General features: G+C 35.5%; 8 protein-coding genes across 9 annotated transcripts; all 8 read right to left on the reverse strand.

Moving 5' to 3' along the window:
* Positions 1 to 267: 267 nt before the first annotated feature.
* On the reverse strand, positions 268 to 1,043 carry LOC7494289 (auxin-responsive protein SAUR50). Its single transcript, XM_002312966.4, has one exon. The coding sequence runs from the start codon at positions 894 to 896 to the stop codon at positions 582 to 584; it is 315 nt and encodes a 104-aa protein (XP_002313002.3). The 5' UTR covers positions 897 to 1,043; the 3' UTR covers positions 268 to 581.
* A 6,981-nt stretch (positions 1,044 to 8,024) lies between these two features.
* Positions 8,025 to 11,536, reverse strand: LOC7494288 (transcription initiation factor TFIID subunit 14b). 2 transcript variants are annotated; one of them, XM_024609063.2, is made up of 6 exons: positions 11,295 to 11,536; positions 10,561 to 10,661; positions 10,248 to 10,469; positions 9,505 to 9,692; positions 9,302 to 9,423; positions 8,025 to 8,346 (listed from the first exon to the last, which is right to left on the reverse strand). In XM_024609063.2, the coding sequence occupies exons 1-6, from the start codon at positions 11,325 to 11,327 to the stop codon at positions 8,266 to 8,268; spliced, it is 747 nt and encodes a 248-aa protein (XP_024464831.1). In that variant the 5' UTR covers positions 11,328 to 11,536; the 3' UTR covers positions 8,025 to 8,265. The 2 variants fall into 2 exon arrangements, with proteins under 2 accessions (XP_024464831.1, XP_006379267.1); XM_006379205.3 differs by having other exon boundaries at positions 8,025 to 8,352; positions 11,295 to 11,534.
* Positions 11,537 to 12,914: 1,378 nt separating this feature from the next.
* Positions 12,915 to 13,489, reverse strand: LOC7494287 (auxin-responsive protein SAUR21). The gene has a single exon (XM_002312964.3). The coding sequence runs from the start codon at positions 13,362 to 13,364 to the stop codon at positions 13,089 to 13,091; it is 276 nt and encodes a 91-aa protein (XP_002313000.1). The 5' UTR covers positions 13,365 to 13,489; the 3' UTR covers positions 12,915 to 13,088.
* Positions 13,490 to 14,696: 1,207 nt separating this feature from the next.
* Positions 14,697 to 15,310, reverse strand: LOC7494286 (auxin-responsive protein SAUR24). Its single transcript, XM_002312963.3, has one exon. It carries the CDS (start codon positions 15,199 to 15,201, stop codon positions 14,923 to 14,925), a length of 279 nt encoding a protein of 92 aa, XP_002312999.1. The 5' UTR covers positions 15,202 to 15,310; the 3' UTR covers positions 14,697 to 14,922.
* A 1,591-nt stretch (positions 15,311 to 16,901) lies between these two features.
* Positions 16,902 to 17,595, reverse strand: LOC7494285 (auxin-induced protein 15A). The gene has a single exon (XM_002312962.4). It carries the CDS (start codon positions 17,311 to 17,313, stop codon positions 17,014 to 17,016), a length of 300 nt encoding a protein of 99 aa, XP_002312998.1. The 5' UTR covers positions 17,314 to 17,595; the 3' UTR covers positions 16,902 to 17,013.
* A 474-nt stretch (positions 17,596 to 18,069) lies between these two features.
* Positions 18,070 to 19,164, reverse strand: LOC7494284 (heavy metal-associated isoprenylated plant protein 6). The gene is made up of 3 exons (XM_002312961.3): positions 19,153 to 19,164; positions 18,891 to 18,969; positions 18,070 to 18,785 (listed from the first exon to the last, which is right to left on the reverse strand). The coding sequence occupies exons 1-3, from the start codon at positions 19,162 to 19,164 to the stop codon at positions 18,070 to 18,072; spliced, it is 807 nt and encodes a 268-aa protein (XP_002312997.3).
* A 639-nt stretch (positions 19,165 to 19,803) lies between these two features.
* LOC7494283 (indole-3-acetic acid-induced protein ARG7) lies at positions 19,804 to 20,603 on the reverse strand. The gene has a single exon (XM_002312960.3). The coding sequence runs from the start codon at positions 20,503 to 20,505 to the stop codon at positions 20,209 to 20,211; it is 297 nt and encodes a 98-aa protein (XP_002312996.1). The 5' UTR covers positions 20,506 to 20,603; the 3' UTR covers positions 19,804 to 20,208.
* Positions 20,604 to 25,159: 4,556 nt separating this feature from the next.
* LOC7494281 (auxin-responsive protein SAUR24) lies at positions 25,160 to 25,707 on the reverse strand. The gene has a single exon (XM_002312958.3). The coding sequence runs from the start codon at positions 25,611 to 25,613 to the stop codon at positions 25,332 to 25,334; it is 282 nt and encodes a 93-aa protein (XP_002312994.1). The 5' UTR covers positions 25,614 to 25,707; the 3' UTR covers positions 25,160 to 25,331.
* Positions 25,708 to 26,326: the final 619 nt, after the last annotated feature.

Genomic DNA, 26,326 nt, shown 5'->3' on the forward strand with positions numbered 1-26,326 from the left:
AATTATTTTCAAGGACAAGTCTGCTTAGTGGAGTGTGCCTTCAAACTCAAACCCCATAACAGTAAGTAAACTGGTGGTCCGTAAATGCTGATGTACCCCCAATTCTCTGACAAAATTATATATGGTGTTGGGAGTGTGCTAATGGATGCACTTTTCTAAAGCCATACATGTACTTGATTTGATTTGACTGAGTGTCTTGCTTTGCCGCTGTGTTTTTCCAGCCATGCACATGAGATCTGAAGTAGCAGAGATGGAGAAAGAGAGAGATTTGTAAGTTAAAAAGGTAAATCACCCTTTGCATTAATCCATAAACCTTCTCTCACAGTGGTGTTAACAACTATCGGAGAGGAAAACCAGAGTTTATACAGATCAAACCCATGCATTTTTTCATGGGATCTAAGTTAGTAATTAGAGACACAAAAACCCAGCTGGGTTTAAAAGAGAAAATACATGGAAACAAAAAACAATATCACGAATCACAATGGAGAAGATGTTAAAAAAAGAGAAACTATAGGGCAGCTTCGTCTTAAGCCATCTACTCCAAGCAAACATGCACCACCGTCACACTACTGATCATCTTTTCACCTGAGCATTGATGTTAGAGATCGAAAAACCACTTCTTCACAAGGGATAGTAAGGCCCATATCATGATCAAAACCAAATTCCTCTTCTGCTCGTTGAAGCAAGAATTGAAACTCAGGGTGGCTCAAGAATGAGATTGGAACAATGTATCTACTCCTGTTTTCACCAACATACACAGCAAAGTGACCTTTTGGTACGTCAAGTGGGAGGCCATCATCATCATAGCCGTGTTTCTTGCCCAAGCTTGAGCATCTCTTGAGAATCTGCTTAAGGACGGCTGTTTGAGGTAGTTTCTGTGATTTTCTAATGGCCATTTGGAGTTTGAGATGAGTGGTGAGAAAGGGTGAATGGTAAAGAGAGATAAGAGTTGGAAGTAAAAGGTGATGGTGGTGATGGGAGGATTGGAGGGTGATGGTGGTATTTATGAAGAAGGTAAGGGAGAGAGAGAAGAAGAGGTAGTGTGAGATAGATAGGGAGAGAGGGGTCATGTGGAGTGTAGGGGCAAAGGACATACCACGGGTATTTTGGGGTCTGTGCTGATGAGGCAAGGACATGGTGGGAGCCAAGCCTATTGGGTTTGCACTTCAATGTTGGCCCTCCTAATGACACTATGGACCCCCTCTCGCTCTCAGCTTTAATTTTCAACTTGCTTTTTTCAAAAAAATATAAAAAAAATGCCTTGCATTTACATAGCTGATGTTTAATGCCTGTTTGCTCCTTGTGTTCTCTCCTTTTCATGTTGTTTTTCGGTGCATGTTCTATCACGGTTCGAGTGTGAAGCTCCATCCTTCATGCCACGCTGCTAGCTACCCCCCCCCCCCTTCAGCTCATCACCTTCACTTTGCAATGGATTGCCATCTTTTACACTCTTTCAAGTTCACAAAAACCCAGATCATTTTTGCCTCGTAGTTTTCATTTCCATCTCTGGTGAGAACTCAAATATATTATCTTTGAAAGATCTCCAACTTCTCAACTAATTTGTCCACAATACCTTGGTCTTATGTCTTCGGTTCCCTTGAGACAAGATAACAGGGCCACTCAACTTTTCAATCTCTACCTGCAACAGTCTTCAATCTTCACTGCATATAACACATCTCTGTGTTTATTTGAACTTCATTTTTCTACTTTGTTTACTAATCCCCCCCCCCCTCTCATATACCTGAAATCACGGACCCATAATAAGTGTACTGGAGAGTACAAGCCTGTGAATGCTTTGGTTCCTTGTGGCTGTAGGGCTTGTGATTCTGTGGACCGAGTGACAGATAAAACAACAGTTCTTACACAGTACGTACGTCCAAATATTCGCAAACCCATGTGCATATGACTGCTAGCTTTGTAGGTGTTTGACCTCAACACCTTCACCTTCACATTGTAACACCTACTTAGAATATCCTGAGCTTAAGCCGTAAAATCTAAAATGTCCTACTTGTTCGTGGATAATCTAGTTTATTCATGACCTACAAACATCAATACGTGAAGCACTTGAACAATCTCATGTCTTCGACACCTAAAGCTGATTTTTTTTTTGTTATAGAACAATACCTAAAGCTTTCGAATAGTCATACATGTTTTCATAGCTTAGATTTTGATGAGTGTATTTTCGACTCATCCATGAAAATTTGCTAACCTAACCGAATATAGATTTGATAGATATTAGATTCAATATACTTAGATTCAGTTATGAGTTGAACTCCAATCATCATAAATCTAATAAAATACCAAATTAACCCAATATAGTTCAACTCAGCCGTGAGCTGAGTTCAAGTCCATTATAGGCCTGACAAAAAACCAGACCCAATATACTTTGGTTTAACCATAAGCTTAGTTCAATGCACTATAAGTTTGGTGAGTTGCCAAACTTGATATATATAAATAGGTTCAGCCGCGAACCAAGCCCAAGACATCATAGATTTGATGAGCTACTAGACTCATTTCCCCTAGGTTTGGCTACACGCTAGACCTAATTAGCCTTAGAGATTCATGTTACGACCATAGGGTTCTATCTTAAAATTATTGACATGATATTTTCATGTTAGAAACAATCATATACCTACATCTTTAGGTATATAAAAAATAAAAAAAACAACCATCTCCATACTCCTGTAGGTGTATAAAAGATCTCTCAAAGGTCTAAAATATTTCCATCTTATTTATGATGTGTAAGAGATTTTTATTTCTCATAAATGTTATCTAGAAAAAAATAACTCTCAAACCCTTATACTCTATCAAAACAACAAAGTTCAAGGAGTATAAATACCCTCTAAGTTATCTAACAGAAGGTTCACTTTTTTCTACTCTACAAACTTATACATCTTAGTTCTTAGAGCATTACTTATATAAAAACAAGAACAAACACTCTTGTTCTTAAAATTTAAAACTTTTTATTTCATTCATTACTATTTTCACATTTTCATTTAAAATTATTAACTTTATCATTGGAAAATCTTTTACCATCAATTTCACACTTCTTGGGCCAAACTTCATGGGCCAAGGAGAAGGAAGTATTTACATAAACATTTGATTAACCAATATACTATTCAAGTATCAAATAATCTCATTTTGGAGTACATTGTATTTTGGGATATCATTAGATTTCATCCTAAAATAAGAGACCATAGTTACGATAGGCAACTGTTTTATAAAATTCTCAAACCATATATAAAATAGATCAACCTGATTATTCCGGTGTGTTCAATCTAATCATTAAATCTAATATCCATATATGAGAAAGCTATATTAGCTAACCTTTCATGGATAATGTCAGGGACAACTGACTTCTCTGAATTCTATGTACTTGCAATAAACGGATTTTGACAGGCATGAAACAGCAGCGAAACTAATAGTTGAACTGTTGTTTGATCATTTGTGTTAGATGCTAATGTAGCACGGCATAAGCTTTTGTTTCTAAACAGCCAACATGCATACTTAAGCCTGTCTTCCACAACAATCACGATTTTCACTAAGGGATGGAGAAGCCGGGCTCTAAATGACCTAATAATAATGGAAGTAATTGTGCTTTTTTTCGTTAAATTTGCAAACCTATCTATCAGATTATCCAGAAGTGTAATGCTTCTAGTAAAAAAAAAAAGGTTTAATTTCTCAACACTAGAAGGCTTCCTATGTGGTCCAGCTCAAACCAAAATCACCAAAATAGGAGATATAAATCTACTTCAAATGTGTACCAATGGTTTCTTCTTATCCTGGCTCCGTTTCAGAAAAGTTACATCTCCATGTTCTAAGGCTCAGAAAGCGATCTGCAAAAACTAAATTTAATGCCTGATACAGCAATGTCCAGCATCCCGTCATTCTCCTTTTGTTTTCTCAACCTCCCAAATGTCCATGACATTGTCTTAACTCTCAGTTCACCTATCAAAACTTTATCCACTGATCAGTTTGTTCAAATCCATACTAGAGCCATCCAAGTTTCCAAAAGTTCAAATGACGTCAAATGTAATGATTAATAGCATATTTAGCACTGCCCAGGAGAGATGTGAATATCTAGCCAGATTGAAAAAATTCCTTTTTTTTCTTTTTTTTTTATAACCCGGGATATCCACACCAGCTTACGCGCACTACGATTTTTAAATGAGCCACTTGACACAGAGCAAACATACCCACATACAAATAATAGGTGCACACAGTACATGCATACTATGTACGTGACACATGCTGTGCAAATATAATATACAACTGTGAGATGAAAAATTGTTTTACATCTAAAACTACTTAAGAGATGGGGAAAAATTACCCTCAGGTCGCCTTCTTTGAGAGAAGCTCTCCCATGTTCTGTGAATGAGATTGATTGAGAGAACGGACAATGAAAATAGGAGACTGCAAAGGCCCACCATTCTCACTGAAATGCGGTGCCCCGCTAAACCAAGAGACCGAGGTATTTTCTTTACAGTTGATAATGACCTTGCCTTTTTTGGAGGACATGAAGGCCATGTTACTGTGGCCCCCTAGCTCTCCTGTAAAGACAACATGGTAAGGTCTTTTATCATCATTTCAACTACTGCAAACGGCTAGTTTACCAAGCAGACTATGTCTCAACTGTAACTACCTTGTGCCCACTCGGGATCTTTTATGAACAAACCCAAATTTCATAAATTTCTTTATTAGTTACATTAGTTTTCTCTAATAGCTATTGCCAGAAATTTGGCAAGACCTGCAATCAAGATAATAAAAGAAATAACAATATGAGATGGGATTGTTCATCTCCACATCCACATGTTATTGGCATCTGATAGCAAGAAAAATAAGAATCAAATAACATTACAGAGTTTATGCCATCAGGATGTGAAAATGGGAAAACAATCAACCCTGATATGATGGATTGAAAGGAAATGCTTAAAATGAAATGTCCTGAAAATGCAATTATAAACTTCAATGATCATGTCAAGGTGCATGCTCAACATGGTTCTGCAGTATAAATTTATCTAAAATAATGAATCTGGTTCATAAAAACAACAGTCGAAAAATGTTATGTTGTTGTCTTTGTCCATGTTCTATACAGTCAGGAAACTGATGGTGATACCATGGCAATGTAAACAAGCAAAACTAATTGCAGTCACATGGGTTGTAAGGAAAGTAGTCAGAAACAAAGGGCCCAAGAACACAGGCTGGCATACCCAACAAAGATTATCACTCAGAAATTGATTGTTGAAAGCTAAGGACTTCAAATATGACATAACCAACTAAAAAGACAATTGAGCAAGCATTAATATTTAGATTAGGCCCTTGACTACACGAAGCCTAGATAGAAATGGACTTATATGAAATTTAGGAGAGGAGAATATTATTTAGCTGGGTCCGCTTCAAGAGAATTGAAAACAATCGTAAGAATTAAGGATAGGGTTGTACCTGGTATGCTAAGCCAAGATGAAATTAACGATGGAATTGAAATCTCCATGAAAAGATATGTAGAACCCATCCAAAAGCCAGAACGGGTGCCCATTTTCATTTATCATGCATAATAAAGCATCGAAAGGACAGATACAAGTACCTGAGAAGAGTCCAGAGCTTTATTAACACATATCATACAATTCATTTGAGAAGAGTTCCAACACAAGAACATTCACTCTGAGAAAATTTGATAATCATTGAAGTTTCACAGCCACATTCAGCTAAGTACCTTGTTGTTGACAGGTAGATGTATTCAGAAATGAAACATCCAAAAGACCTGTGTACTACAAACACAAATCAAACATATGGAGTGCTGCTTAAAAGTAACATCAAGCTGATAATTTCATAACAAAGTAGCAGCAAAACCAGCAATAACTTAACCAGCATGCACTTGCTAACAATGACTCAATATCTGGCAGAGTATAAGAAAAAAAGGAATTTCATATTGTCAAAACCTGAATCCTGGGTCCATGACTAGCAACGCAGGAGCGGTGTCGTAAGGACATCTCACCTATACTAAGTCTCAGAACATACATATCATAAAATAAATTATATAAAAATTCACAACGTTTCGTAAACTTCCAAAATATTTCATCATAAGAATAAAACAAAACAAGAGTTGGTAATACTTATTACATTAAATAAAATCCAAACGTTAAATAAAACAGTGTTATAGTAAAGAGTCTGGGACATTGAATTAAAACAACTAAAAGGAAAGCCTCCCAGAACAAGTAAGGCATACCGACCAAAACTGAAAAAGCAGGAACACTCAACAAAGTCCACCTGCTAACAGAAACTAAGAACCTAAAATAAGATTAAAAATGAGGGGCGAGTTTAATCAACTCATTGAGGGAATAACATTTAACATATATTTTAGATACTAATAGTTTACAAGTTGATATATCTTGATATAAATCTACATACCAAGCATATTAACATAAGATAGTGAAATACATGTTAGAGATCAGATGACACCCGAAGAAGATCATTGTAGGAAGATCAGTCGCTACAGGTTGGTGCCTCTCTCACCAGCTTGGTATACATACCATGTGCTCATAGACTAACTACTTTTCATTAGCATGAAGTTACTGACAAGTATACCGATACCAGGACATAATAGATACTCGCATAATTATTATAGCAATGTATATCATATCATATCAAATAGAATTTAGTTCAATATAATGCAAGTGTAAATTCAAGAATGGATGACTACTCGAAAAATAAAGCAACATAGATAAATATTCAAGAAATTAACTAGTTGTACACATAATATAATCAACATATATATATTTATTTATATCACATGCATATTAAAGATTATTCCACTCACTTAAAAAATAAAAGCAAAAGACAAACGAAGACTACTTAAGATCATTAACGAATATGGAAAACACCAAAAAATGACTCGAAGTAAAATAATATAAAAGATTAAAATTCTAAACTTAAAGACAAATATGTAATTATAAAACCGAATTGATTCACATGATCGATCCCAAACATAACCCAAATTGATCGAACTTAAGAGACCTGATAAAACTCTACTACTGGGTCAACCGGTTGACCAAAATGTCCAACCAGTCAACCTCCGTCACAAGCCAGCCAGCCAATCGGTTTAGACCAATCAATCGACCAGCAACAACCAGTCAACCGGTCGACCAATTTAACCCAACCGGTCGACCGGTTGATCGGGATTTCCAGAATTCCGATCTGCCAGTCTTCAAATCTACATATCCCCCCATAAAAAAACATTTTGTTCTTCAAAAAACCTATAATCCAGACAGAATATCAAACTGATTTTGAGTAGGACTAAAACCCTAAATATTAATTATTAACTCTTATATCATTCAATCATCAAAGCATAATAAAAACCCTAACTCTTCTTAAAACCTTTCACAATTAATCCCTAATCAAGAATAACAATAAAAAGGGAGATACTTGTTTTTCAATCCTTCTTAAAACCAAAACCTTAAGTTCAAAACTGATTTCTTGGTGTATATGGGTGCATGTCACGGCAAAGAGGAAAAAAAAAAAGAGGGGAAAAGAAAATTCTCTTGCAACATTTTCTTTAAATACCTAGTTTAATTGGGTTGGGTTTGGGCTTAAACCTTGAGCTTAGATTGAGCTAAGAATATGGGTCTTAGATTGACATTGGTAGGAGATAATCTAAACATTGTTCCACCAGCAAAATACCTAATTCTTTTCTGTGTAATAATAACTCAAGGATGATGAAAAATACATGATTGCATATCTTATTACAGCTCGCAGGTCACTTTCCAATATGGTGATATGGGCTGACATGGTAAATCATAAATTCTAACCCTCTGTGCAGGTTCTGCAGTCATCATAACTACACAAGTCATGAATTGAGAAGGGAACTCTAAAAAATCCTGCTAGTGCTAACAAATCTAAAAAACCAGAGAACTTTCATGCCTGTTCGGAGTTCCTGCTTGCTACTCAGAACAAATCAGCATTAGTCAATGAGTCAACATACACATATCAAATGCAGTTTTGAAGCACTAACTTAGACAACATATATCTGGAGTAAATTTAATTTTTATTGAAATTTAATCAAATGATACAGCATGTTGTTTATTGATACAGAGCTACATTCTCATATATAAACATAAAGAGGTAGAAATGGAAAGAAAGTACAAAGAGAGGGGGTATAAAACTACCCTCTTCTGAGAAAATAAATATCATTGCTACATGCCTATGCCATCATTTGCTTCAGCCTAAACCAATGCGAAGTAGAAACCTCAAAACTCTTCATAAGTGCATTCACTGGTTGGAGGGAGATTTCAAATGTTGATCCTGCCCATTTATCAAGCTTATTTGCCGTCGGAGTTTTGCTATATGAGCCTGCACCTAACAAATCAAATCTAAACTTTCAATAATAGCCCGTAACACTTCCCTATGCCAAACAGTTTCCTCATGTGACTCATCAAGTTTTAGTGAAATTAGGAAGCATGCAGCTAATGCAAAAAAAAAAAAAAAAAAAAAAAGACTCAACAGCTCTTTTATGTTTCATCAACGATGCAAAAAAGTTGGGATTCAAACCACAATCAATTCCAATTTATTATTGAACTCAATGTCAGATAAACCAAAAAAAAAAGGAGAATAGTTCAGCACAATTGAATAAGAAATTTTAGGGTGATAAAGCAATATATGGGAAGAAATATTCACTATATGTTAGCTTCAAGGGACTAGTTTCTAGTTCATAGAAAAAAAAGTTATTCACTAGCCCTGTGAAAATTTTCTGAGTGGGAAACTACAGGTTTATCAATACATAAAACATTTGTTCACTAACTACTTAAGAAATCAGGAATTTGTGTGAACTTTTAAGATAAACAGATATCCAAATTATGCTTTCTTGCCCAGTAATACCCTGCTCCAAAATCAAATTCTGCGCAGCCCATCTAGAAGTCTTTCTGTAAAACAGAACTCCATGAGGTATTGATCTACCAATTTAATGTATTTATTGTGTAGTAGAGAGCCATTTTGCAAGAAATAGTGCCCTCCTATTGTCTTCTTTCATTCCTGCTGTCCCAGAGGCCAGTTTATTAATAGTTCAAATCCTTCTAACTAGCTAACCCATTAAGATGGCATATATCTTACTCCAAGCCAATGTTGAACAAGCATTAAGAAGGTGATATTTAACAAATATTACCACCAACACACATTATTTGAAGCCATCAATAACAGGCCTAAAAGTTGGTTCATGTACTCCTGTTTGCATTCTCATATTCTTCCTTCCTGATAAAATTGCTTCTATAAGGGAAAAAATAGAGAGAAAAAGTAAGAAATTCTTTCTGACCTGCTGACGAGCTGCAGCAAGCTGCAGCAGCTTATCTGCTTCAGAGAATTTCATAAACCACTGGGCTAGAGGATTATCTTTAGTGTCTCCTCTCTTCCTTTTACTTGTATCTTCAACCGGCACTGTAAGGAAACAAGAAGTTAATTTATCAATCCAAAGGAAGGCGAAGAGCACTACTGGCAGTAGACAGCTAAAATACATACTAGGAGGAGGCAAAGTAAAACCAGCAGGTAATCTGGGTAGATTTACAGCTGGATGACTCTGTACACGAGCTAAGAAACCCTCTGAAGGCTCCGGGAATACGATCTCATCATATGATTCTACAACAACTGGCTTCTTCATTGACACAGGGCCAGGTTCATCTTCTGGGTACAACTTCAAATGATGATATCTGTGAATAACTTAATCCTTCAACAAACCAATTCTGAAGTTTGACCACTTTTAAGCTTTTCATTATATAAGGGAATGCAATATGATGTTGGTCCTAACTGAATGGAATTCATTCAACTGAATCACCACATATTTCCAATATTAGCAAATGAAAAGATCTGCAGTCATCACAGTCTTATTAAACTGGAAATCAACTCACTTTAGATGTTCAGTCAACTAATTGATTATTCCCAAACAAGTGATTAGATAAAGGGCCATATGTTTTAAGCTATATGCCACTAATACCTCGCTGCTGATGAATCGACCATGTCCAAGGAGCAGAGCATATATATTACTATCATGCAAAGGGAGGAGAAGAATATGAAACTGAGTAGGATTTTGCTTCACATTATATATGGTTCTATCCTACCTTTCAATAATTTTACAGCAGTTCATGTTTGTCATGTACTCCAATAACACACAGAATGTCTTGCTACAAAATTAATAGGCCAAATCCATAGGTTCTAAAAACATTTTATACTGAAATGTGAATGACATAATAGACAAAGGAACTCACAGGTTCAAAGGCTTATCACACACATCACTGTGAAAATACAGTGTAATGGCAATCTCAAATTCACCCCAGCCTGCTTCTGATAACTCAAAAGGAGGTGCCTCAATGACTCTTGTAGGATTATTGAAACTAGAATGAAGCTGAAAAACAGCTCGCTTTATCACTACACCAAGATCCTCGTTAGTGGCCCCACGTACATATATAGTCCACTTATGAGATTGATACCTGATTGACAAAATATTGATATCATTGATTCAAGCACACAACGAACAAAAGAATGGGCAGTAACTTGAAGATTAATTAACAATTTACTTACTCGTTAGACTTTTTTCCAAGCCAGAATGCTATGTTGCCATAAACTATTGGAATGCTGATTTCGACATCTTTGAGCTTCTTGTTCAAAATCTGTGCCGATTCCTAAAAGCAAATAAAACAAAGAAAGTAATGCAACTAACGAGCAATGCCTCATGATTCCTAGTTTCTTATTACAAGTATTAGGCAACAATTCTAGTATGAATCGAAATCAAATACTATTAACTTAAACTACCCAAAGTTCATGAACATATAACACTCAGTTGACATAAAACAACAGGTTTACGGCTGAGATTGAAAAGAACGACCTTTGGTTTCTGTGTAACATCACTTCATGAATTCAATGAGATGCAACCATTCAGTTCACATCTGCAATAAAATTTTAAACTAGCAAATCCTATCCACAACACCAATGAACCAATCATTAGAAAAGCAGAGCTTTTTAAAGGAGTTTCAGTAGACAGTTTTCATAACAACAAGTTTTAGCTTTCTGGGCACAATTATTTCAGTAAATCCAGTAATTATAAATATCCAAATCAAAATTAAAAAAAAAAAAGAATTCACATTCAATCATTACAAAAACCCCATAAACCCTAGTTAAGCAATAAAAAAGTCTTTCAATAGGGTTACTAAAAAACGGCATCAAGAAACAATTTTGAGCATCTAGGCTACATTATCTTACTGATTTAAAGACGTGTAGTTGTCAAATTGAAAAAAAATCCATAAAAAAGTTAGTACCTTCTTTTCAGTGTTCTCTTCAGGTTTGCTCATTTTGGTTCTCTATGATTCGGGTGTGGGTCGTCTTATATCAACAGGATAATAATCTTATCCGTTCTATTTTGATGAAGATGAGCTGTTTGTCATACCCTTTTAACAACACCTTCTTGTGAGATAAACATCGGAGTTGTTGATTCCACAAAAATAGGGTTTGTTTTCTGCTAAATTACAGTGACCGTTGGGTTGAAGAAGTAAATTGCCCACTGTTGATTCTAATAATACATCACACTTAGCCAATCAGAGGGAGAGGTGTCATTATTGGGCCAAAGTTACTGGTCCAAAGTTACTAATAAGGCCTTTTTCTTAGGTTAAGTCGGCGGCCCGCCCGACCAGAACCGGTTGAATTTTGTATTAACCTCTTAACAAAGGTAGTATTTACGTTTGAAAAGAATTTTTTTAAAAATTAATTTTATTTATTTATTTTAAATTAATTTTTTTTGATATTTTCAGATAATTTTGATGTATTAATATTAAAAATATTTTTAAAAAAATAAAAAAAATATTATTTTAACATGTTTTGAAATGAAAAGTAATCATTATAACGCTCCCAAACAAGCTTTAGATGAATTTTTTTTTTTAAAATAATTTTTTTTAAAGAATCTTAAAATAATATTATTTTATATTAAATTAAATTAAATTAATTAATTAAATTCTAAACTCGAGTTTTGAGCTAGTTCATATACTCGCCATTATGTTATAACAATTGATAAATTAAAAATATAATTTATTCCAATTATGTATAAATTTAATGGAAAATAAGAATAAGCACTGGTCTCTTCGGCTGTTCAAGAATATTTCCTCTGATGAGAGAGATTTATATAAAAAAATATTTTACATTTTTAATTAATATTGAGAATTTAGGGTTTCGGTGGCCACAAAATCAAATTCAAAAGGGATCAAAATGTGAGTATCATTTAGAAGTGGTATGATCTTAGCAAACCAAATGGATTTGTAGCTCTCATTTCACCAGCGTCCATGCTTTGTTCAACTCTCCAGACCCTACAAAGCGAATCAACTACACATCCCTGTTTCTCTCCCGCCTCCCAGTCTAAATCCTGCCATGTTGAAAACTTGCAAAGCCTTCTCTATAGAACCACACTTAACATGCATTTCAATCAACGAACTACGCAAAAGCACATCTTTCTCCTCATGATAAACTTTACGAGTCATCTGTGCAGGTCTACGCTTGCTTCCGTCCCCCTCCTGCACATGCCTTCAGACCGCTTGTTAACTAGTTAATACAAAATTGTTAACTAGGCCCTCATCCAACAATTCAAGTTTTTGGGTTCAAATGGTTTTTTGATAATGATATCTAAACGGTTATGAATTTAAATTTTACTACTTTCATTTTATGCAAGTTTCAGACATGTTTTAGTTTAGATATTTTTATGTCACCGTTAACATTTTTGCATAGAAATTAATCGAAGAACTGCTCACAAAACAATTGACTACTGTTAACGAATCGGCCTGAGCTGTGTAAGAATTGCTTTACTTTCAGTTGATGATTATGGTCTTTCAGTTGACATGTTTAGAGGGGGCATGCAATTCAATTGACTATGAAGGAAAACCTGATCCTGCCTGTTAAGAAAGAAACTGTTTCTTTTCAGTAATGATTCTTACATGCATGAGGATATTTTTTCAATCCTTCTCATAAAGCTTTTCAGCTATAAAAAAAAGAAAATTATTTACATTGAATTGCATTTCCTACAAGGCAAAACTCTGTTCACTCTTCAGTGAATGACTTCAAGAATTCTCTCATGATCTGCTCAAGCTTGAAGTGACATGGATGAAAGTATCTTCTCTACAAGGAATTGTCAAACCACCCATTGGATGATCAAAGCCAAACTCTTCTTCAGCTTTACATAGCAAATCTTGAAATATAGGCTGGTTCAGATAGGATACTGGAACCACAAATCGCTTCTTTTCGGTCTCCCCAACGTATACTGCCACGAAACCTTTTGGCACATCAAAAGATTTTGAAGATCGGCGGAAAATTTGCTTGGCAAGGCTTCCAGTTAAACGAATTGCCATGGTCTACTTGTTGATTTTGGTGTGTAGAAGAAAATGAGGAAGCACCTGAGAGGTTTGTTGTTCAAGGAAAAGATCTCAGTAGAGAATGTGAAGGTCTGAGTTGAGTTGGTCTGGTCTGATAGAAAGTATGTTTATATAGATGAAATGTTCTCTATGAAATCAAGAGTTAGTGGTCGAGAATCACATACTGGGGTTTGCTCAAGACAGAGATCATGAGTATCGCATGGTCCTGTCTTCCAACTACTCGGCAAATTTGGTGGATTGAGATAATTCGTATAAAACACAGTGTCCCACAACTACAGAGTTAGGCCATTGGAGGACCACCTAAATATTGGAAATGAACAGTTGAAAGTCAATGCTGATATAAATACAAAACAAAATGACCCGATGAGATTATGTACATGTTTGAGACAATTACATGTGCCATCTGAAATTTGTCATGCTGGGATCAGGGACATGCTCGGGACAACTACTAAGGGCATGATTTTGAAAAATGAAGGAAGAAAGAAATGTGCAAGAGACACAGCCTGCTTTGACAAAGTCACCTAGCTAGCCTTTTCTCATTCCGCAGTTCAAACTTGGATTCAAAGTTGATTCAAGCAGAAAAATAGTACCTGATATTCCAAAAGTCTGGCTTGAAGGAACTGAAAGGATCTAGCCTGTTCAAAATTGCAGACTATTATTTCCAAAATATTTTCTCGACAACGAAGATTTTTTCTTGACCTAACATGGATTCAAAGTTGATTGTGATTTTCTATCATGGCACATCTATTTACCGTGGCAACTGTAAACTGTAATGGAACCAAGAAACTTGAAAATGCAGCCTTTTAGCATCGCATTTTTGGATCGAATTTCAGTCTTGAATCGCCTTGCCTGAACGATGAGATGAAACTCTTGAGGATACAAATATGTACTTTGTCAGATGGAAAACTAACTTGATTGTTCATTAAGCTGCAAAATTAATTTCTCTGACTTATCTTTCATACCACTTAAAAGTTAAGCTGAACATCTCTTCTCTCTAACAACTAGCACATTAATTTGATTGAGTTCAATGTCTAAATTTCTGAATACTGACAGTGCATTCATTTCAGATTTAGTGGAGGATGAACGCTGAGAATACTAAGAACATAAATCTATACTTATCTCCAATATAAGCATAGATTATCTACTTTCATCTCCCTAGTACATCAACAAGGAAGAAAATCCCCTGTTACTGTTAATCATTCAGAACCAAATTAATGTTTGAGTCATGAATTTAATAAGAAATGATGAGAGACACTGACTTACGAGCTCCATTTAGATTAAGCACACCATAATTTATGGCAATTCCAATGAATAAATTGCGGAGATAGTATAAAATTTCAATTTAATACCAGGAGGAAGCTAAAGGCTTGTACTGTAGGGCATTGAGTATGATGATAGCACTGAAAATTTGGTAAGAAAAGCAACAGTTGCTGGTAAAATCTTTCTCATTCAGTGAAAATTTGATATTACTTGAAAATATTTACATTTAATTGACAATTCCTGCCATACAAAATTGTTTTTCTGTGATTTGTTCTTATGATCTACTCAAGCTAGAAGTGACATCAAGGAAAGTCTCTTCGTCGCAGGGAATCGTTAAACCACCCATTGGATGATCAAAACCGAACTCCTCCTCAGCTTTACATAGCAAATCCCGAAACAAAGGCTGGTTCAAATAGGAAACTGGAACCAGAAATCTCTTCTTGTCAGCTTCCCCAACATATACCGCTATGAAACCTTTCTGTACATCCAAAGACTTGGATGAAGATTGACGGGGGATTTTCTTGGCAAGAACACTAGGAAAACGAATTGCCATTGTTTCTTTTTTGATGTATCTCTAAAGTAAAACTTAGCAGGTTCGTTGTTCAAAGGAAAAGTAATCAGTGGAGAATGTGAAAAATTGGTTGGTTGTGAGCCAAGTATGTGGACATGTATATATAGGTGAAAATGGCATGTTCAAAATCCTCCCATATATGGAGTTAGCGGCCAAGAAACGTTGGGATGGGGTCATTATGACATTGCTCATGAAGGTATCACATGGTCCTGTCTTCCAACTAATCAACAAATACAAGGGACTTGGAAAATTCATATCCATCATATTGGGTCTCTATTATGTTGGAAAACAACATATGCCCTACAACCACACAGACGAGTCTATGGAGGAGAAGCTAAAGATTGTGAAGGGACGGTTTGATATCAACATTGACATAAATTTTTCTGAAGTAATGCTTGGATTAGGTACGTACATGGTCAAGACAGGATTAATAGTTTTCTCAACGTAAATGGCTATGTGACCAGAAACATGCTGCGACATCTAATGTGGCATGTACTGAGGCAGAATCAACAAGACATCTAGATGTAGACTAGGATCTAGCCATGGATTGTGTTTGTGCAAAGACAATAATCTAGAAGGTTAGTCGATCAGCTGAAATAATGTGCCGTGTAATCAAGAGAGAACTTGTTTTCAATTGATAAAGGTAGGTTCAAAACAAAATATATATATATATATATATCTTCTTTATGGCCAAGGTTGTTCTCAATGAAAGAATGTGTAGTTTTAGAAGGAAGAGTATTCTATATGTTAGAGCCTGCTCCATTGAATGCCAGAGCTTTTGGTTGATTTTGTCTTTCAGGATAATTCATTATTTTAAAATGCAAGACCTTCTTGAGATGTCTGACACGTCTTAAAATAAAATAAAATCAGGGTTCAACACATGCGGATGAGATTCAGGAACTTCACAGGGAGAAAGCTGTTGTTTGTAAAAGTGGATAGACTTTTTGAGGCTGGACAAGCAAGAATTTCCTCGTGATTGTATACAGTGCAAAAGAAGAATCGCAAGGAATCCCATAATTAACTTCTCTTTTTATACGATTCAAACCGAACTTGATTTTGAAGAAGGAATGAAGGGTCTTTAATTTTCAGATTGATCTTTCATACGGCTTGAAATTAAACCAGAACATTTTGATTTTTTCCTCTTTGAACAGATACATGCATGTTAATCGAAAGCCTCAGACAAGATAATTAACTGAACAGGTGTAAAAATATTCTACTAGGAACAGGGTTAGTGTAAGACTGCAATTCAATTAGCTATTCGAAGAAGTTTTTTCAAGAGTTGGGAAAGTAAGCTTGTAGGTTTTTTGAACTAGAAAAACAGAAACTAAAGAGAAAAGTTGAGTGAAATTTCCTAGTCTTTCATTTCTGTTCTACCACTTGCAGGTTACATAACTGATATATATAAAGAGAAAGCTTGGATACTGGAGACTTCTACATAAGTCAATTCATAATCTGACAGACTTCCAGCTTTTACTTGGAAACTTGTTCAAAATCATATATCCTGCAATCTCAGACCATACTCCATACACATCAGATTTCATATCAGTTCAGGTCCCAAAATACACATACTAAACATATATACTGCAGAGTATTTAGAAAAAGTTTCATTATCCTTACAAGACTAAATAGATCATTGATTATTTGAGAGAGAATTGCAGAATAAGAGAGGGAAAACAACCACATCGGTATAAAATATATTTCTCATTTCGCAAGATTTAGTAAAAAAAATTATTTACACCCAATCGGCAATTCCTGCCATGCAAAATTGTTCCGTGTGATCAGTTAAATTACCCCTTATAATCTACTCAAGCTAGAAGTTACATCAAGGAAAGTATCTTCCGCACAGGGAATAGTCAATCCACCCATTGGATGATCAAAACCAAACTCCTCTTCAGCTTTACTTAGCAAATCTTGAAATGAAGCCTGGTTCAAATATGATACTGGAACCACAAATCGCTTCTTCTCAGTTTCCCCAACGTAAACTGCTAGGAAACCTTTTGGAACATCTGAAGACTTTGAAGCTGCTTTATGGGCGCATGAAACAGGCCGACGGAGGCTTTGTTTAGCCAGAAAACCAAGCAAACGAATAGCCATTGTCACTTTAATGTTGATGTATCTAATTCAGAAGAAACTAATCAGCAGATTTTTTGTTGAAAAGGAATACGAGTAAAGAATGTGAAGACTTGTTTGGTTATGAGCCAAATATTTCGATGGTATATATATAGGTCATGAAACGGTATGTTCAAAATCCTCATGAATCTGAAGTTGATATATGGACAAGAAACAATTGGATGGGGTCTGCAATTTAGACATAGCTCATAAGATAATCACATGGTCCTGTCTTCTAACTAGTCAACAAATATAGGGGACTTCGGAAAATTCATGTCCATCATATTGGGTCGATATGCTGGAAAACATCATATGCTCTACCACCACACAGACAAGCCTATGGAGGAGAAGTTAAAGATTGTGAGGGACAGTTGGATATCAATAATGCTGATATTATTGATGTAAATCTAAGGTAACTTGGACTAGGTACATGCCCGAGACAGTCAGTAGATGCTCTCAACCTACTTGATTCTGCGATTAGAGACATCCTTGCGACAACTAATTAATTTGAGGCTTGTAATCAGATGGAGGCAGAATAGATAAAATAGATGTTAGATGTTACTGTAACATATCTCCCCTAGAACATAAATTTGAAGGACGAAAATGAACAATTGGCAATTGTCTAATGCCATTATCTATAACAGAAGCTAAACAGCATTAGCAAACATTAAAGATATAGCAATCCTTTAGACTACATATGAACTTCAAGTCCGTGTTTGTACACCTTGCATGTTATGCAGCTCACCAATGACGATAATTATCGTCATAACTTGTGTAGTGGATCATGGGATTGACCGAGTGCGACGGTGCAGCTGCCGCCCCTGGCTGCATCCCCCCATATGGGGGTAAGAATGGTGGCCTTGGCATATACATTGGTTGTGGAGGCACCGGTTGTCGACTTGGTCTTCCATACATCGATGGTCTATTGAAATGGCTTCCATTAAATGGTCTTGAGGATCCAAATTGATCCATAGGTAATTGGCTACCATAAAATGGCTGTGAGGATCTAAATTCATGCATAGCTAATTGGTTTCCATATATTGGCTTTGATGATCCAAATTCATTCATAGGTATCCTTGGAGCCTGCCACTTATTGTCAGCATGAGCTTTTGCAACCAAAGATCTAGCCCTCGGTTTGTTTCCGAATATTATTTTACCAAGCCAACACCATTTACCCTTCTTGCTGTCTCTCGCGACGTACATGTTAGGGTTATCATGCAAAAACCTGTTGGCGGGTACTGCGCCGGGAACCGAATCACTCTTCCTATAATAATTTTTATTCAAATTAGTTTTATCCTTGTCGTGGCCACCGCCACTCTCCATGGGTTCTTTTTGAAAGGAAAAAAGTTCTGCCTTTTTTCCCCACTCAGCGAACTTCTCTAGAATTACCGCAGGCTCAACACTGCCGGAAACGATCACCAAATCTTTTGCTGTGTCGATGGTGATGGAATTCACCCCTAGCAATTAGACACAATGTTTAAGAAGGAAACGCTTGCAAAAATATTATTACAAGACACGGAAAAATCCACGAAACTGTAAGAAAATAATAATAATAAAAAAACCTTTGATTTTCTGCAACTTTTCCTTGGCTCTCTGCGTACATCTTGAACAGCAACTGATATGCACTTTCACGGTGAAAATCTGAAAAAAAAAGGGCCAACCAAAAGAGTAGATTTCATAAACAAATTGTTAAAGTTAAAGGGATGAATTCATAAATTAAAGCAAGGATGGACCATTTATTGTTTACATGAAAAAAAGAAGAAGAAAAAGTGACCTATATATACAAAATAGATATACAAGGAGCTAGAGAGAGGAATTACGTACAGGGACAGCCATTGGAATTACTGTGGTGTTTTGGAAGATAAGAAGGCAGTTTCTTTTGAAGACAAAGTGATAACTTCAATGAAGAACTCGTTAGGTTTTATATTTATATATAGGATTAGGGTTTTGCTTGATCTTTACGTATAATTTCTAATTAATAGAGCAGTTAATTCGTTCAAAATCTAGTATCGGGTGTTCCCATAATTGAAAATTAAGTGCAATTAATTAAATTAGTAGAAATAAATTAAATCTTGTTAGATATCATGCACGCAACTTCTTTATTTATTTTTCTGCTTTGGGAGAATGCATGTATTTTGAGTATAATAAGGAAATGAAGTTCATTCAATTATTATGAAAATTAAATCCATAATATTTTTTTCACTTCAAAGAATTTTCACATAGAAAAATTCTATACTAAATGAATCTTTTTTATACCATTTCCCCCCCTGATAAATCTTTTATTTCTTTTTCACCACCTTAACATGATTTTTTTTACACATGGCCGCCCAATATTTAGGTAGGAGTAAATAAGTAATTATTGTCTGAGTATTTAATGCTGAACCGATTTTTTCTCTGCAAATAATTAAAGCACCTAGTTTATATCAATAAAAAGGGAGATTTTAATTTCTGTAATTAACAATATTTAGTCATGGATTCTGATTTTGCTAAATTACATAAATGGAAATGAAATTATAATTAGACTCAAATGAACGGGAAGTTTCACATTGGGCTGGAATTTGTGTATCCTTGGCAGTGAGAGTACCCGATCCATGGGCCCTAGGAGGGCACGTTGTTAACCTGCGCACTAGTACAGACGTCAAACCTTGTTTTCCGAACCCATCTATATTTGGAGCCCATAGAGCCCAGCTATCCCAGAAATGGAGCCTGGCAAGGTTAGACCCGTTATGCCATTGTTGGTGGAATCAAGGAAGAGGACATGCTGTGACATCTAACTGGAGGCAGAACATTTAGCCAAAAAAACATTTACATAGAATTGGAAAATCCTGCCAACAAAAATTGTTTTTCTCTAATTATTAGATTAACATCCTCTCTTGTAAGTTAGAATCTACTCAAGCTAGAGGTGACATGAAGGAAAGTCTCTTCGGCACAAGGAATGGTTAAACCACCCATTGGATGATCAAAGCCGAATTCATCCTCAGCCTTACTTAGCAAATCTTGAAATGAAGGCTGGTTCAAATAGGAAACTGGAACCACAAATCTCTTCTTCTCGGTTTCTCCCACATAAACAGCTAGGAAACCTTTCGGTACATCCAAATACTTTGATGAAGCTTTATTTGCTGTCGAGAAAGACCTACGGAGACTTTGTTTAGCCAGACCAGGCAAACGAATAGCCATTGTCTTTCTTGATCGTAGAACAAAAATTCTCAGGTTAAAGGGAGTAGTAGATCAGTAGAGAATGTGAAGGCTTGGCTGTGGGTATGAGCCATGGATATGGATATGTTTATATAGGTGGAATGGTACGTTAAAAATCTTGTAGAGTTTGGGATATGTGGCCAAGAAACATTTAGCAGAGATCTGTTTACGACATAGCTCATAAATACATCACATGGGCCTGTCTTTCTACGATTCAACATATGTAAGGGACTGAGAAAATTCTTATCTTCAAATGTCGAAAAATCAACAATCTGCCCTATAACTATAGTGAAAAGCCAATAAAGGACCAGCTAAAGATTTGGAAAAGGACAGTTGGATGTGAATGTTGGTATGGATGCAAAACTAAGCGACCCCATTGGATTTTGCATGAAGAAGCATTCTCAGTAAAAAGAAGGAAGGTATGTGAATTAAAGAGAGAGGAGAAGCTGAGGATTGAGTTTTTGATGTAGAAAGTTAAAGAGAGTAAGATCCAACTCGTGTTTGTAAGATATTTTTATGTTCTTCGTTCTGGGAAATACAAGAAATACTTGTTTGATTATGGTCTTTGTTGCTGCATATTATGCCTGTAGTTAATAAACCCGGCATAACCAGGTGATTGATCGAGAAACTTGCAATCTAGAATTGAGTTTTAATTTGAATAAAAAAAGTTATTATCCTAATGAATTGACTCAATAACTCATGAGTAAACTCGATAACCCAGTTACTTGAAATCCTTTTTCGAGTCACACCTCGGATCAAGTCCGACAACAATGATTATGCTCAAGAGAATTATGAGACAATCATAAAAAGAGGACCCCACTTGAAATTCATGAATTGCAGAAAGAAGATCATTTCTGTGGATGAAATTAGAATGCAGGACAAGCTTCAGACATCTAGTTTGTTTTTGGTGGTAATGATGTGAATGTGTCCGGCCTCGAACAAATTTTCTTGTCATTAATTTCCCTCGAGATGCATGGTTAAAAACAGAAAGGCTAGCCTTGGTAAATCTGCAATCGAAGCTTTATTCACCAGCATTTATTGCTTTAGCAAAAAACTCTTACATGGATCACAAAAAGTAAAGGAAAAGAAGAAGAAGTTCTTGCCAGACAAGGCCTTGTGAAGAGCAGGTGAAGCAGGTGGCAATGCTCCTCCCTTTTAGAACCTATCCCACATTTCAGAAATCTTGTTCGTACTGCAGTTTATGAAATTAATTTGATAATTGACTGCTTAATTGTTTTTATCCATCAAATATATAATGTGGTTGCCACCAAGACAGTAATTTTTTCTGTGTGTTGAGACTTGAGAGTAAGCAACAATGCTAGCCTCAACAAGATTCCAACATATGTTATGAGCCTTGCTATGTATTCATTGTGGTACTGGTAAAGCAGCATATCCATTCATTTATGAGCTTTCAAACAATATTAAAGGAAGATTAAACAACCTTAAAGTAAGGTTGTCAATTCCGTTCCGTTTCATTTGGAATGACCGAAACATTCCATACCAATTCAAAAAACAGAACAAAACGGAACAAATTTCATCTCATTTTAAATCTCGGTCCGTTCCGGATTTTTCGGCTAAATTCCGCCCGGAACGTTCCGGTTTCATTCCACATGTTCCGTTCCGCTCTTGAAAAACCATTAAATCAAATTGAACCTTATTCAATTTAATTAATTAAATCACCCAATTATAAAAGGCTCTTTTTCATTACTATTTTCAATAACAATGATATTAATAATAATATTGAAAATTATTATTACTATTTTCATTAACAATGATATTAATTTTTTAAAATTAGATTTATCACTAATATATATAGTTTATATTCATATTGTTTTTTTCATGTTTATACTTTGTAGGAATTTGAGCAAAACAAGGGATGCTTTAGATTTCATTAGCCTTGATAACATTGACCTAACTTTATATTTAAAATATTTGTGTTAAAACATTTTACTTTCATAATATTTTGATATTTTGTTTAAGTTTTAATACTTTAAGTTAAAGATCTATTTAATCTTGACTATTTAGAAATGTTTTAAATTTTGAAATTATATTTGTTTGACATTATGTTTGTATTGCATAATTTATAATTAATTTATCTTGAATTTGAATTATGTTTGTTGAATATATATATATATATGAACAGTACAACCCCGAAACGGTACACCGAAACACTCCGAAACTGAAATATTTTATTCCAATTGAAAAAACAAAAACACCTACTGAAACAGAATTGACAACCTCAGTTAAACTAGCATAAATTAAAGAAGGGTATGCTGCTTAAACAATCGATGGTAATATGCTACCTAATAAAAAAACAAATCAAGATCTTGATCATATAATTTTTGGCCATTTGTATCGGTTAATCCAATCATTATGGGAATAATATTCAATGATATTGAATTGATTATGAGGGAAAACAAAGAAAGTTTCTCATATTTGAAATTGTTTGATTCCATAACAGAAAAATATGGTTATCAAAGTGTGGATTTACATCAAATTGGCACTTCATGCCAAACAAGATTATTCTATCTGATTAGTGTGATTGCCCCTATTTTATGATCTACTCAAGCTAGAAAGGACATCAATGGATGTGTCTTCTCTGCAAGGAATTTTCAAACCACCCATTGGATGACTAAAACCGAACTCCTCTTCAGCTTTATTAAGCAAATCTTGAAATGAAGGCTCCTTCAGATAGGACAATGGAACTACCGATCGCTTCTTCTCTATTTCACCGATGCAAACAGCTAAGAATCCTTTCGGTATATCTAAAGATCTTGAAGCACATCATGTACCTGGCAGTGACCATCATAGCAGAACATGGTTTTTTAAGTAATTAGCCTCAACATCTATTGCTGTAAAAATTGTAACAGCTAGAGGAACAGATCAGTGATTACACTAAATATTGTACGTCTGACTCTAAATTTTCCTTACTTTGCTTTAACTATACAGGTATGAACACAAGTTCTTAATATTTGACATGATGCAATCAAAGTAAACTTGACTTATTTAGGCCTTTGTCTGTGATGAACTGATGCCTGACACCATAAACATGTTTACTTTGTTGTTACTACAGCAACATATAAAAAGACTGCCAAAATCCAGTTTCAGATGAAGAGTTTTTTTTTTTTAATTTAGGTTATGGGGGAAAGTAATTAGAGCAATGATCATGGAGTAGCGCATTTAACGAACGTAAGACAACACGACAGAAATTTGCAAGAGAACAATATATAGCCATGAGAAAATTAAAGAACTCATTGATTAATGCATTCACTCTCAAATTTGAAATAAAATTTGAGAAGACAGCAATAGTACTGTGAACCATGTTCATTTCCCTTAAGGAAGAAAAAAGGTATCCGAGAAAAGGTCTGTGCATGGTAGTCTTAAGTCCTCAGTGTCTTATTTGCAAAAAATTTGCTTGAGTCAATCTACGCCACTATCTGCTTTCATGACTAACTTAAGCAAGAAATGACATCCATGAAAATCCCTTCTCTGCAAGGACTTGTCAGACCGCCCATTGGATGATCATATCCTAATTGTTCTTCAGCTTGGCTAAGCAAGTCTTGAAAAATAGGTTGGTTCAAGTATGGTACTGGAATTACAAATCGCTTCTTTTGGATTTCTCCAAAAAATTGTATTTGAGCTGAAATGCTTAGGAGGAAACATGAGCACGTCAGATTCATTTTTACAACAAAGTAAATGAAGATAAAGGAAATATGAAATTTACTATTCCATCCATTATATGTGACATGTCAAGTCTGCAATGATAAAAGTCCTATTTCAACTCATTTTCTCCCTTGTGCTAATTGAATGGATCAACTTTCCAGACTAGATTTGTCCTCCCTTGAGTCTCCATCTCCACTTTCCTTGTAGGGCCATGTCCAAGGCACTCTCACAGACATAGTAATGAAACCAAAGAAAATTATCAGTTCTGACAACAAATTTGTCTGGCAATCCAGTTTTCTGGGGACCATTGTTGAATAGTTGTTGTAGATGCTTACTTGTCAAGTGACCCATTTGGCCATTTATATCACAAACTACCAAACTGGATCGGCTTTTAGCCTTGTGTTCTTGCACCTACCATATGCCAAGTAATCAGATTATGAAAGGATACAGGATTCTATTCTATGCTCCTGCATATTAAAATTCATATTGTGGCTGATGAGACTAAGACAGAAGCTTTTAAGTAAAGAACTTCCATGAGCAACTCAGAGCGCTGAAGAAGCATGGATCTTCTTATTGGGTCATTAATCGAACTAAGTGATCAAGCACTATAAAGTCAGACAAGCTATCCACACAATGCAGCCTCATAAATCAGATTGTAACCATAAGGAGATACTGCAGAAAATCAAGTTGTTAACTAAACGGATGGTGCCTACAAGCGTTCCTTCATCAACTATATCTTTTTACATCCATACAATTCATGCACTTCAAGGAAATGCAATGTCGTCGAAGAGTATTGCTCATTTGAACAGCATAACGTTTGAAGTGAGAAGAAAAAACATAACTGTAGCCTGTAGGAAACCCTTCCAAGGGAAAGATCAAGAAAAAAAATATATTCTTTCTTTTTTGATTAACCAAGTCAGCAAAGTTATAAGTGAAAGGCAAGACATCAAAAGGAAAATATTTCTGAATCTCATGAACAAAAAAGTTTCAGTAATGCTTTCCTTTTCGTTTATACAACAAAGTTGGATCCATGGTTTGTGGAGGGGACAAATATTTCTCCTTCTCCAGGACTAGAGAGAGTAAATTCTGTACATGATATTTGGAATGTATTCTACATCCTACAAAATTGTTTTCTCTAATCTATGTTAGTCCTTCAAGCTAGAGGTGAGATCGATAAAGATGTCTTCTCGACAAGGGATCGTAAGGCCACCCATTGGATGTTCGAATCCAAATTCTTCTTCAGCTTTACTTAGTAGGTCCTGAAATGAAGGTTGGTTCAAGTATGATACTGGAATCACAAATCTTTTCTTCTCTTCTTCTCCAACATATACTGCAATGTAGCCTTTTCGGACATCTTTAGCCGCAGATGATCCTCGAAGAATATTTTGCTTAACTTGAAGAATACGGGGCAAGCGAATAGCCATCATTTTGTTTGGATGTGTGTTAGAACAATCTGAAGATTATAAAGGTTTTAGTCAAGAGACGAGAGCTCTGATACTTGATGAGAATGTAAAGGCTGCAATTGTGTGTATATATAGATGAAGTAATAGGCAAGGAAAATCATTTTTTATGTGGCGCAAAGGCATTTGGATGGGGTCTGATGGAAGACATGAACTTATGAGGGATCACATGGTATTGTTTTCTGACTCATCATCAAGATGAGATCCGAAGCAAGTCCTTGATAATTAATGCTCGCGGTTTCCTGATTAAAACAGTTTGAAAAATTGCAGTAACATTTGGTTTTCCTACTGTGAAACATTTTCATTTTCCTGAGGACGAAAAAATGGGATTAGCAAAAGCATGTATAACTATCTACTTGAACTGTGTTAGCCTCTCAACAAAAAAGAAAAAAAGAGGAAGAAATGGCTTCAATGAAAATGTCTACTCTACAAGGAATTGTGAGATCTCCCATCGGATGATCATAATATCCAAATTCCTCTTCAGTTTGATTCAGGAAGTCTTGAAATATAGGCTGGTTCAAATATGATATTGGAAATACAAATCGCTTCTTTTGGATTTCTCCAACATAAACTGATGGGCAGCCCTTTGGCACATTTGAAGCTGCTTAGCTTCTTGCAGATGAAGACTGCGGACGAATTTGTTTAGCACGTACACTGGCAGTCGAAAGAAAACCCATTAT

This window comes from Populus trichocarpa, chromosome 9 (genome assembly GCF_000002775.5).
Source record: "Populus trichocarpa isolate Nisqually-1 chromosome 9, P.trichocarpa_v4.1, whole genome shotgun sequence".
Classification (NCBI taxonomy): domain Eukaryota; kingdom Viridiplantae; phylum Streptophyta; class Magnoliopsida; order Malpighiales; family Salicaceae; genus Populus; species Populus trichocarpa.

Excerpts from the sequence above, each read along its gene's own strand:
- LOC7494289 (XM_002312966.4), bottom strand. The coding sequence starts at position 896 with ATGGCCATTAGAAAATCACAGAAACTACCTCAAACAGCCGTCCTTAAG.
- LOC7494288 (XM_006379205.3), bottom strand. The coding sequence starts at position 11,327 with ATGAGCAAACCTGAAGAGAACACTGAAAAGAAG. Across the intron at positions 10,662-11,294 it reads AAGAGAACACTGAAAAGAAG|GAATCGGCACAGATTTTGAA; the intron begins GTACTAACTTTT and ends ATTTGCTTTTAG. Across the intron at positions 10,470-10,560 it reads CTTGGAAAAAAGTCTAACGA|GTATCAATCTCATAAGTGGA; the intron begins GTAAGTAAATTG and ends TTTGTCAATCAG.
- LOC7494287 (XM_002312964.3), bottom strand. The coding sequence starts at position 13,364 with ATGGCAATTCGTTTAACTGGAAGCCTTGCCAAGCAAATTTTCCGCCGA.
- LOC7494286 (XM_002312963.3), bottom strand. The coding sequence starts at position 15,201 with ATGGCAATTCGTTTTCCTAGTGTTCTTGCCAAGAAAATCCCCCGTCAA.
- LOC7494285 (XM_002312962.4), bottom strand. The coding sequence starts at position 17,313 with ATGGCTATTCGTTTGCTTGGTTTTCTGGCTAAACAAAGCCTCCGTCGG.
- LOC7494284 (XM_002312961.3), bottom strand. Across the intron at positions 18,786-18,890 it reads AAAGTTGCAGAAAATCAAAG|GGGTGAATTCCATCACCATC; the intron begins GTTTTTTTATTA and ends TCTAATTGCTAG.
- LOC7494283 (XM_002312960.3), bottom strand. The coding sequence starts at position 20,505 with ATGGCTATTCGTTTGCCTGGTCTGGCTAAACAAAGTCTCCGTAGGTCT.
- LOC7494281 (XM_002312958.3), bottom strand. The coding sequence starts at position 25,613 with ATGATGGCTATTCGCTTGCCCCGTATTCTTCAAGTTAAGCAAAATATT.